We start from the raw sequence: 14,711 nt of genomic DNA on the forward strand, positions 1-14,711 counted from the left end.
AATTTATTCAACAAACATTAAGTTCCTACCATGTTCCAAGAACTGGAAAAACAACATGAACAAAGCATAGAGACAAGAAACAGCCTGGCCTATTTAGGGGCCCAAGATAGTTTAGAACAAATGGAACATGGAAGTAGGGGGCCAGAAGTGGGGCAAGAAATGGGATAAATTATCCACAAATTTATGTAAACTCTCCTTGAGGTTTTATTTGTGTTCAAACTTTTTAACCTTTCAGAATTCATATGCTTTCTTCATTTTTTAATGCTCAAATCAATACTTGAGATTTAAATCTTAAGCTGTTACTAGAATATGGTATCTGAATATGTAGAAGTCTTAATCAGAAGGTAAAAAGAAACCTTGTGTTTCATTGTAGCCCTGTAACCAGTCTCTGGGTCAATGCCTGGCCCTGGGCCACGGTGGGTTAGGGTGGCCCACAAGGGTCTGGGACGGGAGTCGGGGGTTGGTACAGGAGAACACAGTAGGACCTTATTGCATGTAATAGTATCAGGGGAATGCAGGAACCATGAATCTACAGGAGAAAGCTGAGACCAGGGTCCCAGAATTCAGGCTGGACCAGAGGGGGAAAGACAGAGAGCAGAATCTGAAATCATTACCAGAAGGCCTGGGTTCAAGCCCAGCTCCAGGGCAGAGGCAGGGCGCAGATTCCAGGAAGGCCAGGGAAACTTTGCGTCTGTAATAGGTCCACAAAGGAGTTCAACTTGAGAACAGCTGGAGATCCTAGGACAGGGAGTGTTTCCCCTGCCCTGGGTTTCAGAACTGTCCTTGGTGTGGAAAACCAAGGCTTGTCATGACACACAGGGCAGCCCCAGGGCAGCTGATGAGTGCAGCTCAGACAGGCCAGGCCCTCAAAGAATGGGCCCGGCAGCCTGATTGCCACACCTCCGTCCTCAAAAACTTTCCATGGCCACACCTGCAGAACTGTGCCCATGGCTAAAACACGAGAATGTGAGTCCAAGCAGGTGAGGATTTGCAGTAGAATTCCTGGTAGGGCTTTTGGAAGACTACACACCGTATCCCTACTGATTTCCAGGATACAGTGGTCTGCTTTTCTCTGGGGATATTTTTTAGTGTTACTGAAATAAAGAGCGTGAGTGATAGAAGCCTTGGAGTGTACAAGTATGTCCTTGGGTCCCATTTCAGGACGCCGAGGCCTCAGACTGCCTAAGACAGGTACGTGTGCTTGGGTAGAGAAGTGCTCGGCGGGTGCCCAATATACTTGTTTCCAGCTTTATTAATGAATAAACAGTAAACTGATGGCAGGGCTAGGCATTCTGGGAAGGGACAGCCCAGGCAGTGCTCTGAATCTCTTCAGTGACAGCACGTGATCCTGAAGGCAGGTCAAGGAATAAAAAGCCAGACAGTCAAATGTGGCTTTAGGGAGCTGCGCAGGTGGCCCAGTCCTTAGATCTTTCACGCTCTGCGGGCCCTCCGTCTGCCCAAGGCCCGGACCGCGGTGACCGAGGGGAGGAAGGGTTAGCGGAGGGAGCCTGCGCGGTGCTTCCCCATCAGACCGCCTCAGATCCAGCCCCTGCCTCCGCCTCCCATCCTGACGCCAGTGCCTGGCCCTCCTCCTCTCTCACAGGTTCTGGGGTTCACCTTCCTGCCCCACTCTCTAAACTCTGTTAAGGAAAGAGAAAGGAGAGCATGCTCTGGGCTGTGCCTTCAGGAGAGACGCCAGAGGACAGACAGAGCTGAGCTGGGCTTTGAACGGGACCCGCTCTTGATAACCAGAAAGGAGGTGGAAGGATGTGCTAGGCGGGGAGATCAGCCCGATGGAACACAGGGCTCCAGATGGGGAGAAGGGTTAGACAGACAGCATGGCCTTTCGGGATGGTCTTAAATTCTAGGCTCGGTTTGAACTTTACAGCAATGAGAAGTCGTTTAAATTAGGGGCTACTAAGAAGGGGTAAAAAATTCAAATTAACCTTTATAATTTTAATATAATAGCTAATATTTACACGTTACAAAGCATGGTTTGTTTCTTTGGGCCCTTACAAGAATCCTGTGGAGGTGGAAGTGTTTAATTTGGACACTGGTATAGGATGAATGGCAGCATTCTCAGTGATTCAAGCTCCCTGCTGCCATGGAGGTTCATAAAAGGGCTGAAGTGTGTTTGTTATTAAACACAATGGGATCGGTTATGCTGCTGAAGGAATCTTCTGGAAATGTTTTTTTTTCTCTGAGGTGAGAATAAGGAGGAACGGAAAATACAGGTATGATTAGGAAAAGGACTAGTAATCAACCTTGTATTGACTTTTGTCTCGCTCTGCTTGTGCACCCGCCTGATGAAATGCTAATGTGGGCTTCATGGGCAATCAGGGGGACGGTTATAAATAGAGCCAGCTTAAGAATAAGATAGAATGGCTTCGCTGCAAACTCCAACATTGTTTAGGGAAAGATGTCTAGTTATGAACATTCTGTATTTTTCCACCTGACATCCCCCCTTCCTGTTTTCCTTTCAGAGTTTCAGACAAAAGATAGCTCCTGGGCGAGAGGGACTCCTTCAATCTATGTAAACCTGGCCACGTTGTCCTTCCATAGGTTACAACTGTACAAAACATGAGCCTGGACACAGATTTGACCCCTGGGATTTTCAAAACTTTGGATTTGTATAAAATAGAGTATAATAATGAAGGCCATGGACAGTGGAGTCTAATTCCCCGGGGATGAGCCCTTGGATGAGTTCCTTAATACTAGGCCTCGGTTTCCCCACCTGTAAAACAAAGATAATAGGACCTACCTCATAGGGCTGTTGTGGGGATTAAATGAGATAAATGAGGTCAGGCACTCAGTAAGTATGAGCTCTCATTGTTAACAGAGGTTTTAGGAGGCGTATACAGAATACGCAACTGTGGCAACGGCAAGGCCAGAGCAAATCCCAGGGAATATCAAATTACAGAATCATTTAACTATAATACTGTATTTGAAAGGGACTTTCAGAATTGCTCCAACCCTTGTTTGGTACCAGAAACTCTTCCCTTCCCACTTCTCTCCCTAAGTGGCTACTCAGCCCCTGCTTGTACGCCACACACAGTGATGGGAAACTGCAGTCTCAGGCCAGCGCCAGAAAGCTCTGTTGGAAAGTTTCTCTGTATGGCGAATCTAAAGCTAACCTCCTAGAACTTTCACCTACTGGCTTCGTGGCTTCCAGAGTGGTGGAGAATAGGCCCGTATAGCACCTTTCAAGTTTTGGAATGTTCATCACTACAGTTAGTCCTGTCTACATTAAACTACCCTGGTTTCCCTAACTATTCTTCAAAAGACTTGTCTTCTAATCACATCACCACCGTGGTCCTGTTACTCCTAGATCAACAATTCTCAACTGGGGTAGCACATCTGGAGACATTTTAGGTTGTCACCAGTGGGGCAGGGGTGCTACTGGTATCCTAACTAGACGCCAGGGTTGCTGTCAGCATCCTATAACGCACAGGACAGCCCGACAACCAAGAATTATCTGGCCCAAGTAGTCGATAGGGCTGAGCTTGAGAAACACTGTCCTAAATATACATGTTCATCAGTGTTCTTCTTAAAGCCTAGGGCCCAAAATGTACACGGAGGAGTGTCAGCTAACACTGCCATTGGACTGTTCGCTGACATTGGAGTGTCAGCTAACACTGCCCTACTTTGCCATTAAATTAGCCTGAGACTCAGGTAGTTCGTAGTGATCGGTCAGTTAAAGCCCCCTTTCATGTGTTGCTGTTAACCCAGGGATAGGGCTCACTTGGAAATGCTCACTTAGAAATCTCTCATCAGTGGTGGCCCTCTCTCTTGCTGAGCCCCGAGGCAGCCTTGCAATCTTTTCCAACACAATATCCTAGGCCACCACCAAGAATCATTCAAAAGAAGTTGGTGTACGAGATGAAATCTATTTGCTGGTCATGTCTCCCTGCTTTTGTGGCCTTGGGGCCCACGTATGATGTAATCCTGGGGCCTGTGCTTTGGAGGACCCCACAACCCTGTGTCACGACCCCTAGTGGCAGCTTGAAAGAAGAAAGGATGCCTCAACCTGACCCTTGAGAGCACCCAAGTCTCTCATACACAGTTTCCTAAAATCCCTTTCCCGAACACAAAGCCATGCTGACCGCTGCAGTGTGGACAGAGCAGGCCTGCCCAGAAAGGAGGCGCCCTCTTCCACACACGCTTCTCAAGCTGCAAGGAATAGCGCCTCCTCTTTGCCAATTTCTTCCTCACTCTTGATGCTCACGGTCTGGGTTCCCTGGATCCAAGCTCGCCTTGCTTTTCCCAATATAAAGAGATGAAGGAGAGGCACTTAGAGTTAGGGAAACATACTCTACATCCTGGATTCTTCAGGGAAAAAAAGAACTTGAGTACATGGCAATCTAAACTTCTCAGAAACCTAAAACCTGTACTAATCAATATCTAGAAAACAGTTACATAATTTTACCTTGAAGCCCAGTGCTTCATATAGTATTTAAAATAATTCCTTTTCTCCTTTTATGGGGAAAAAAAGAGAGAAAGAGAAACTTTTTGGATAGGCTGAAATAAATGTCTTCAATTTCAGCATTCCTTTATAAACCTAGTTACTTTATTCGTTTATGAACAAAGTAATATGTTTGATTGATTCAAACATTTACCTGATTTACTCAAATATTCTGCTTGTAATATTTAAGAGTAGAATTTATTCAGATTAATCCCACGTTTGCTAACTTAATCTAATTTTCAGAGCGTTCATCATTTACCAGTTACACAAGTGGAGGTAAGCTGATGATCTAGAAGGAATGTGGTATCTCTCAGCTTCTAAGTATTTGAGAAGGAGGCTGAAACTGGACAACAGAGAAACCATTAATGTTTGAATAAAACAAAGAGCAGCTGACGTCTTCTGGGATGAGTGCTCTACACAATGGCGTAGTGGATCAAGGAAGGCCTTGTTTTCAGAAATGGAGCGAGAGAAGATATGCAGAGGTGAGGCCAAGGGAGCCTTCCAACCTTGTAGCCTCCTGCCATATGGCACTTTTTTCTAGAAGTGTGGCTCTTAGGAGCACAGGCTCACAAGTTGGACTCCCTGGGTTTAAGACCCGGCTCTCCCATTTTCTAGCTGTGAGAGCTTGGTCATTTACTTAAGCTAAGCCTCAGTCTCCCCACATGTCAAAAGGTAAAGATAGTGGTACTTGCCTCGTAGCATTGTTGTAAGGAATGAACGAGACTCTGTATGCATAGCGCTGGCACACAGAACATGACCAATAAGAATTAGCTATTGTTTTATCACCCTCATGGACCTCTGATACAATGAGAATTGTCCTTAAGAGGTAGGTATCTCTATCCCAGTTTATTTCTTGGTAATTCATTAATACAGTCTGTCTGCTGCTATATAGATTTCTAGAGCACTAATTAGCTCATATGTGGTTGGAAAATAGGGGAACAATAATGGCTTACCATGGAAATAGTATTGGTTCACATGCAACTTTTTCCAAGGCAAGGGGAGCTGAAATAGCAGAGAAGAATGACAACTTCAGTGGGAAGGGTTCAGTGTGGCTTTCCATTCTTTTTTTCTTTTAATTTTAAATGAACACCTGCCCTTGGGGCTCCTGCCCCAGAGACACACATCCCAGGTTCCTTGCACCTCCCAGGTTCCACTTCCCCCCATCATACTCACCTTCACAGCAGTCTCACTGGCTCACGGCACCATAAGTCAGAGTTCCGACTCAATTGTTTCTGTGCATTTTAAATTTTCCCCAAAGCAGCTTCTGGGCCTACTGGGTGGGCTGCCTGCTTTGGCCGTCCAATTTACCTCCCCAGGTACCGATTACTGCATCTCTTAGAGACCAATTACAAAGTCACATAGACTTTGAATAATCTGCTCTTAACCCTATTTTTTCCCATCAGCCCTGTTACCTTCATTGTGTGATTTTGTAGAATGTGAGGTTTTTCAGGAACACAACATGTCTTAATAGAAATGCCTCATTTCTTTCAAGTGCCGCAGAGAGCGGCCGCAGCTGAAGCAAAGACATGTGAAGGAACTGAGCAAGGCCATCCTTGGGTAGGATGGATGTGTTTGCAGACTCCCAGGCTGCAAGGCTGGTCCCTCCCCTGAAAGGCAGAGCTCTACAGCCACTGAAATCACCTTCTCCTGGCCCAGAGCACTAAAGTGTGATGCTTGGGTCCTGACCCCATGCGGTGTAGCAGAAACAACCACTTTTCTTTTTGGTTCTGCCCTGGAGAGAGACTGTATTGCAGCATGGATTAGCTAAATATATTTCTGAACAAAGCCTTTCTCTTTACTTTCTTTGAAATTTGGTCACGAAACTGCACTTTGATTCTCCCTATTTCTCTCAGATTTAAATACTTCCTACCTCCCCAAAATCCCTGTGAGAACTTGTTCCTCTCTTTACGGAAGCCCTCACCACATTATGTCTTATTACAGTCGTGTGTTATGTGTGTCTGTGTGTGCATCTGTATGTTTGTGTATGTTTTATTTGTGTGTGTGTGTGTGTTTTACCTCAGTTACACTGTAAGTCCCTTGAGGGCAGGCACTTTGTTTACGTCATCTCTATACTTTCTCCCTATTGCCCAGAACAATGTCTTTCACATAGTAAGTACTTAATAAATGTTTATTAAGTGAGCAAATCCTCCAAAGGCATCGACTTTCATCTGGGCTCTTTTGTCAGGAGGGTCTAACAGATGTGCACTGTGAATTCCAGTGCAGTGGTTAGAAGACACAGATTTGCATTAAAAATTTCCTGGAGAGCAGTTATTGGAAATTATTCTGGGGAGGTAAAAACCACAAAGCAATGTAAGAACACCTTATGTGAAATATTTTATTCATCTTTTTAAAAAATTAATAAGCAGCAGACAAGAATTATTTCATCTGGCTGCTCTGATAGTTCCTGCCTCTCTTTCCAAGGCTCTGGAGGTTGAGTGGTTTCCCAAGGGAATACCAGCTCAGAACAAACCTCAAGGTGATTTCTGCTTAGATAAGGAACTTGCTGCCAGACGGCAGGGTTCCGCTTCCACAGCCAGCGAAGCATGTGGGCCTGGGGGTAAGGAAGATGGGCTCAGCTGCTTTGACTGAAACCTAAAACCTCCACTGTCCCCTTCCTGTTGGTGAGTATCCAGGTGTCTGTTCAGTGTCTCTGCTGTCCAAACCCCCTCCTTAGAGAGGGTAGGTCTGCGGCAGGGAGACCTGTGATGGTTCAGTGCGACTGGAGTGCAGGACCCCAGGGGCAGTGTGGGGAGAGGCAAGGCTGGAGAGAGAGGGCAAGGCCCCCTTTGGAAGGCCATGCTGGCTACATCAAAAAGTGGATTTTTATCATGAGGGAAATAGAAAGGCACTTGAAGTTTTAAGCAGAGGAGTATAATGATTAGTTTTGTGATCATTCTTACCAATAGCTCGGTAGCTAACCAAAGGGTAACAGTTGGTCCTCACAACCATTTTCATCAGCACCACCAAGAAAATATATACTTCATTAGAAACATGTGCTTGTTATATAACCGTAGCAGAAAAACAAGAATGATAATAGCTAATATCATTAAAGCTTCCTATGCGCCAGACACCGTTCTAGGTGATCTTTTAAAATGTGTTTAACTCAATCTTCACAAGAAGGAATGGAAATTTGAGGTCACACAATTAGTAAGTAGTGGTGCTGGGACTTGAACCTATTCAGGCTGGATCCAGAAGCCATGCTTGTGATTACAGTATTATACGGCCTCAGTGATCACCCTCGGCCTTGCTTTCAACTAGGTTATCTCCCCTAAGCCACGCTCACACAGAAATTCTGAGGTCACCACTGATTCTGGCAGTGTGAAGAATGGATTGGAGAGGTCTAGACCAGAAGCAGGGCTGTCAGGAGAGTGTTGCAGTGATGCTGGTGAGACATGATGGTGACCAGGAACAGTGGAAATAGAAATGGAGGAATATGAGAGAAATTAAGGAGAACAGGATCTGGTAATTCAAGCAAATGACAAAATGCACATTGAATGCTTAGCACCAAGCCTAGTACGTGCTTTTTTCGATATATCAAACTACTATGATATTTTCATTATCACCAGTAGGGTTATTCTCCAGACTTAAGTCCTAGCTTTTGATAATAAGCTTGCAGCAAAAAGCCACAAGTAAATTTTGTATAGTAAAAAGTAACATATGAATAGTCCTTTATGGAATATGCAACAATCATTGTCAGTTTTGTTCTTAAAACAACTCATTTGTATTGGTTTGCTAGGGCTGCTGTGACAAAGTACCACAAACTGGGTAACAACAGAAAAACATATCGTCTCACTATTTTGGAGACTAGCAGTCCAGGTGTCAGCAAGGTTAGTTCCTTCTGAGGGCTGTGAGGGAGAATCTGTTCCAGGCCTCTCCCCTAGCTTCTAGTAGTTTGCTGGCAAACGTTGGTGTTCCTTGGCTTATAGATCTCTGCTTTCATCTTCACGTGGTGCTTTCCCTGCGAGCACAAATTTCCCCTTTTTATAAGGGCACCAGTCACGTTGAATTAGGGGCCCACCCTACTCCAGTATGACTTCATCTTAACTAATCACATCTACAATGACTATTTCCAAGTAAAGTCACATTCTGAGGTTCTGGGGCTTAGGACTTCAAAATGTAAATTTGGAGGGGGACACACATCAACCTGTAACACAGAAGGTAGAGCAGGAATTACTCTTATTCCCATTCTAAGGATAAACGGAGTCTCAGAGAGATGAAGTAATTCACCCAAAAGGTGAGTGAGTTCCTGGGTCACAAAAGCAAGTCTGCTGTCAGCTCAGTAGTCAAAGAGAGCCAGATAGTATAATACCTCTTGCTATGAGTTTGTCCACCTGTTCTCACACACTTGGACCAGTAAGATCTGAGGCCACACCTGGGTGTGTAAAGAGAGGGGAAGTGGTCAAATGTGGCCTCTTCTTGGAATCAACTGCAGATACCCTATTATTAAAAGCTTCGTTTTGCTTATTCAATTGCTGCCCCTATGGCTGTACCTCATGAGGGTTTATCCTCCAGGGTAACTGTTTACTCAGATTGTTTCTTGTAAGTCTGTTGTTTCTCTCTGGTGGGCCCATCCCTGAGCTGAGGAGAGCTGGGTACAATGAGCCTATTCAGGGCAGCAAGTAAAATGCCCCGTGCTTCCCTTTTCTCTCTATAGCATCATTCTTTGCCTCTCTGTGCCTTTCTTTTGTCGTGCCTATTGCGTAACATCAGCGTGGGTGTGGGGAGGGTATGAGTTGCCAGCAATGAACGTGTGGCCGAGGACACCTGCCTGATGACTTATGCACCAGAGCAGGCAGCACTGGGCGAGCTTCCCAGGAACTGTTTTGCCCCCATGCCAGCTCTGACCTGCACTTTCTGTTCTGCCTGAGTCACTCTCACCAGCTAAAGCCGGTATCCCCTCATGGGCCCCTCTGGGCAGAGAGGAGGGACAGACCACTTGTAAGCCCTCACCCCTGGGAGGCAGCGTAGGAAGTAGGCAGGTGCAGATTCTGGAGACAGATTCTAATCCCAGCCCTACCACTTACCAACTGTGTGAATGTACGGAAGATGCTTGACCTCCCTGTGTCATTCCTCATCTGTAAAATGGACATAATACATTTGTTTACCTCATAAGATTATCACATGGATAAATGACATAATCCATAAATGGTGCCTAAAACAACATGTCTGCTATGTAATTCTAGCACTCAGTAAATGTAAGCAATACTTCCTTATTTGTTTATTTCCCAAATGTCATTTGTTAATCTGCTCATTGAAAACTGGCGAGATACATATCAAGAAGTCAGTGGTTGTTATGTCTGGATGGTGGAGTTACAGGTGACTTTATTGTCTTATTTTTGCTTGTTTGTACTTTCTAAACTTTCTGTCTTACTTTTTTAATAAGAGGAAACAAACTCCTGTCGAGGATCTGCAGGGTGAAGTGGACTAGAGATGAGTGGGTACAAAATGAAGACATGACCGCTGTCCTTAGGAGTTTAAAGTCTATGGAAGGAGACAAAACAGATAGGTTAATGATGTAAGAGGGATGGGCAGTAATGCTCAGGGTGGGCTGGGGATGGAACCAGTCCCCCCTCAAGTGGCACCTGGCATTACAGAAAGGCCATCGGGTTTTCCCCAGCAGTCTTTGTGTATGGTCTTCACTGACCTGGAAATAGGAACGATGACACACATAGCCTGATAAAAGGGCCACTCCTTCAATCTATCCCAGCACCCCAGGGGGACAGGGATGAGATCGCTGAGACTCTTTTCTAAGGTACCTATTTCTAGGAAAGAGCTTATGTTGAAGAAAACGTTGAGACTCTTTATGTAACACCTCTTACAAATGACAGGTATGAGCCCAGGTTGCGAAGCAGCACGTCAAGTGGAATGAAGAAGTAATTTCCTGTTTTTCTCTCTCTCCACAGCATTATTAGCACCACCATTATTCTGGCTGGAGCAATTGCACTTATCATCGGTTTTGGTATTTCAGGTATGTGATTTATTGCATTATCATTGATCCATTCACCCCTGGTCCCTAAGTCCCTAATCATTCAGTGTGGTAGAATGGCAAGAGCACAGATCTTGGACCAAGAAAACTTCAGAGTAGAGAACTGGTTCTTCTACTCATTGACTGTGTTCTCTGCACTTTATTCATTTAACTCCCTGGACCTCAGTTTTCTCATGTATGGTGTGGAGGAAATAATGTCTACCTCACCAGGTAGTTGAGAGAATCAAATGGAATGTCTATCAGAGTGTTCTGTCTACCAGATAGTGCTGAAGATATCACTCTGGGATCATAGGTTAGTAACGTGCTGTGGCTGAGCCATTCTCTCAATGGCTGGCCTGAGTACATGATTCCTTTGCAATGAAGCTTCAGCTGAAGTGTTAAAGAACATCAAGTCTTTGTACACAGGGTTCTTAATGAGAATCCTTATCCTGGTCATAACTGCCATTCCATGTAGGAAACAGAAGCCATTGCGGCATGGATGGCGAGTTTCTGAATGCAGCTAACTGACGTCAACTGCAGGAATCGTCTTCTCTTCTGTGGACACCATGTCTCAGAAGCATCTATTATGGATGCCAGATTAATTAAGACATTGAATGAGTTAGACCAGCAGCTGTCCTCTCTGAAGCAAGTCGTTTGCTTCATTTCCCTTAAAGTGCCTGACTCAGGACGACACGTTTATTTTAACTTAGTCTGTGGCCAAAGCTGTTACTTCATAACTTTAGTTTTTATAGTTCCAGCTGTCTTTTCTCTGTGTCACTCTCCTCCAGTGTGTGTGCTGCCACTAAATAGTAATCACAAGGCCTAAATGAAGAAAACTCGTTGTATATATGTTTGCCTAGAAAAGACATAAGCATCCTTCTCCATTTTCTTTTATCAACAAAAATGTATATTTTGTCTTTCATCCATCTTTCTATTGGGTTATCTTTTTCTTTTTGATATGTGGGAACTCTTTATATATTCTGGGTGCAATTTGGTTATGTGTATTGCAAAATCTCCTCTACTCTGTGGCTTGCTTTTTCACCTTCTTAATGATGGCTTTCAATGAGCAAAGTTCCTAATTTTAACATAGCCCAATTTATCAATCTCTTCCTTTATACCAGGAGTTTTTTGTAACCAGTTTGTTTAAGAAGTCTGCCTATCCCAAGGTCATAAACATTTTCTTCTAGGTTATCTTGTAGAAGCTTTAATGTTTAACCTCTCACATTTATATCTACAACTATCTAGAATAATTTTGTGCATGGGCAAAGATAGTGGCAAGATTGGTCAAAATACTATCCTTCCCCCACTTCTCACTAGTGCCATTTTTGTCATAAATCAAGTATCCAAATGCGAATGGATCTGTTTCTGAGCTCACTAGCCTGTTTCATTCTAATATTCTTTTATAATTTGTTTTTTCTTTATTTCATCTCTTCCTATTCCTAATCTTGGGTGCTCTCTCTCTCATATCTTTTTTTTTTTCTCTCTTATCTTAAAATAGGTTTACAGGTGTTAATTAGCTTTATAGTAGTTTGAAAACCAGGTTTTGGTTTTCTTTTTCTGATTTTCTTATTTAATTAATTTTGGCTTTTATCTTTATTAATGTCCCTCTTTCCATTTTGTTTTGCTGTCTTTTCTTTCTTTTTTAAAAATATTTATTTATTTATTTAGGCTGCACCGGGTCTTAGCTGCGGCACTCGGGATCCTTGTTGCAGCATGTCTAGCTGCGGCATGCAGGATCTTTAGTTGCAGTATGCGGACTTCTTAGTTGCGGCATGCGTATGGGATCTAGTTCCCTGACCAGGGATCGAACCTGGGTCCCCTGCATTGGGAACACGGAATCTTACCCACTGGATCACCAGCGAAGTCCCTTAATTTTTTTTTTTTTAAGTGATGATCCATTTAAATTCTTTTTTATTTAAAAAAATTTTTTATTGAAGTATAGTTGATTTACAATGTTGTACTAATTTCTGCTGTATAGCAAAGTGACTCTGTTATACACATATATACCTTCTTTTTTTTTTAATATTTTTTTCCATTATGGCTTAAACCAGGAGACTGGACAGAGTTCCCTGTGCTGTACAGTAGGACCTAGTTGTTGCTGTCTTTTAATTCTTTTTCTAATATCTTAAAATAAGCACTTCACAAAACAGTACGTCCAGAAAGCCAATAAACAGCCCTTAGTAGATACCGCCATTTAGTTTTCCAAAGTGATTTACCAAGTCCCTCTTCACAGGAAGTGTATAAGGGACCCAGTGCTCCACGCCCTCACCGGCACTGGATCTCGTGGGACACTGTTGTGATTTTAACTTCTAAATATTTCCTGGTGACTGACAGACTGGGTGCGTTTTCATATGAGAAGCATAATGCTGAGCGACAGAGCCAGACACAAGACAGTACATTCTGTATAAAAACCAGGCAAATGAACCTCTGCTATTAGAAGGCAGAATAATGATTATTCTCCTGGGAAGAGTGAGAGAGCAGCCCTTAGGAGGGGGCACGAGGGGACTTCTGGGGGATAGTAAAGTTCTAGTTCTCAGTGTGGGTGCTGGGTACATGGGGAGAAGTTGCGATAATTCTTCAAACTGCACAATTATGTGTACACTTTATGTATGTATGTTATACTTCTATATCTTCTACAATATATATATAGAAATAAAATATTGACTAGTAAAGCAAATATTTTGGACTTTTAAATCTATCAGTACATACATTTTGGTAGCTTCCTCACTAATCCTTAACTCCTCTTCTTTAGTTATAACTTCAGCTTCCCTGTGACAGTCAACATTTTGCTACGTATACCTTTTCCTGTGGCATAGCTCAGTACCTCAGGTACTGAGCTCAGTTCCTTGAATACAGAGGGTACTCCTTAAGTGCTTTTTTTGTTTTGCAGTACGCGGGCCTCTCACTGTTGTGGCTGCTCCCGTTGCGGAGCACAGGCTCTGGACGCGCAGGCTCAGTGGCCATGGCTCACGGGCCCAGCCGCTCTGTGGCATGTGGGATCTTCCCGGACCGGGGCACGAACCTGTGTCCCCTGCATCGGCAGGCGGACTCTCAACCACTGCGCCACCAGGGAAGCCCCTTAAGTGCTTTTTGAATAGACAAGTGGACGGAGGCATGGAGGGGTGAATACATAGATAAAAGTTACAGTTCACTCAGTTCAGCAGTGTACCACCAATAATATTAAAACCCTACCACCAATGAAAGATTTTCTGCCTTCTATTTCATAAGGTAAAAGCTGGCTATTCTGGGTTAAGTGGGCTGTTTATTACTTTAACACTGTTTAGTTGGATTTTTCTAAATTGCCTCTATTAAAAGGACCATAACCCTTACCCGAGAGCATTATATTATCACACTTGAAGTAAATTAGATAAAATGTTAGCTGGATTAATACACAAGACAGTGAAATTAAGCAAATAGCATTAGGTAGATCATGATGACGGTGATGGTGATATCTTTTGAATCCTTTTTGTGTTCACCTCACTGTGCTAAATAAGTTTGCATATATTATCTGATTTACCACTCACAACAAATAGGAGATAAATATTACTATGTCCTGATTAGAAAATTGCCTAAAGTTGCACACAGCAAGCAAGCAGGCGCAGTTGTGTTTCAAGCCCTGGAAATTTGCTTCCAGAACCCACACTCTTTCCCATCACTCCATACCAGTGATAACAGTCATGCAGAGATGTGGCAGAGAAGGGTGTTTTCTGGTATGCCTTGCAGGCAGTATTCCTGAGAACACAGATTTTAAAGATGTAAAGATATTCCTAAACACAGAAAAGAATCTATTTCTTTGTAACTCTCCTGAGGCTGTGTATGTCACCTTCTCATAGCCATTCCACTCCTTACAAGCTCTAAATGTGGACCCCATAAAACATAAAATGCTTTTGAGGTAGGTTGTTTGGAAGAGAGGCTGAACAGCTCCCATTAGGCTGGCTTTAGGGCAGCCTTCGTGGATGACCCTTTGAGAACGAGGGAGATGCAGTGGAAGGTCCCTGACTATAATTTGCCAGTCCCTGTGCTATCACTCACCCACTGGGTGACTTTGAACAGCTCTGTATAGTAGAAACATGTAGGGATCAGAGTTGTTCTAATCTCAGGTCTAACGTTAACTGTGTGTCCCTTGGGATATGACTTAACTTCCCAGAACTTCACTGGTAAAATAAAGTCGTTGTGGGAATTACACGAGAAAGTGTTTATAAAGTGCCAGACACATACGTGTGTAATAAATGGCTGCTGTTATTGTTTTCATTGATACCATCAGTGCCATTAATAATAATTTGC

General features: G+C 43.6%; 1 protein-coding gene across 1 annotated transcript in view; it reads left to right on the forward strand.

Moving 5' to 3' along the window:
• The first annotated feature begins 1,282 nt into the window (after positions 1–1,282).
• Positions 1,283–14,711, forward strand: part of VTCN1 (V-set domain containing T cell activation inhibitor 1) — a 39,388-nt gene continuing 25,959 nt past the window's right edge. The window contains 2 exon segments of the mRNA XM_033861036.2: positions 1,283–9,977; positions 10,366–10,430. Coding sequence (XP_033716927.1) covers positions 9,916–9,977; positions 10,366–10,430 — 127 coding nt within the window. The 5' untranslated portion in view covers positions 1,283–9,915.

The sequence above is a fragment of the Tursiops truncatus genome, chromosome 1 (assembly GCF_011762595.2).
Source record: "Tursiops truncatus isolate mTurTru1 chromosome 1, mTurTru1.mat.Y, whole genome shotgun sequence".
Lineage (NCBI taxonomy): Eukaryota > Metazoa > Chordata > Mammalia > Artiodactyla > Delphinidae > Tursiops > Tursiops truncatus.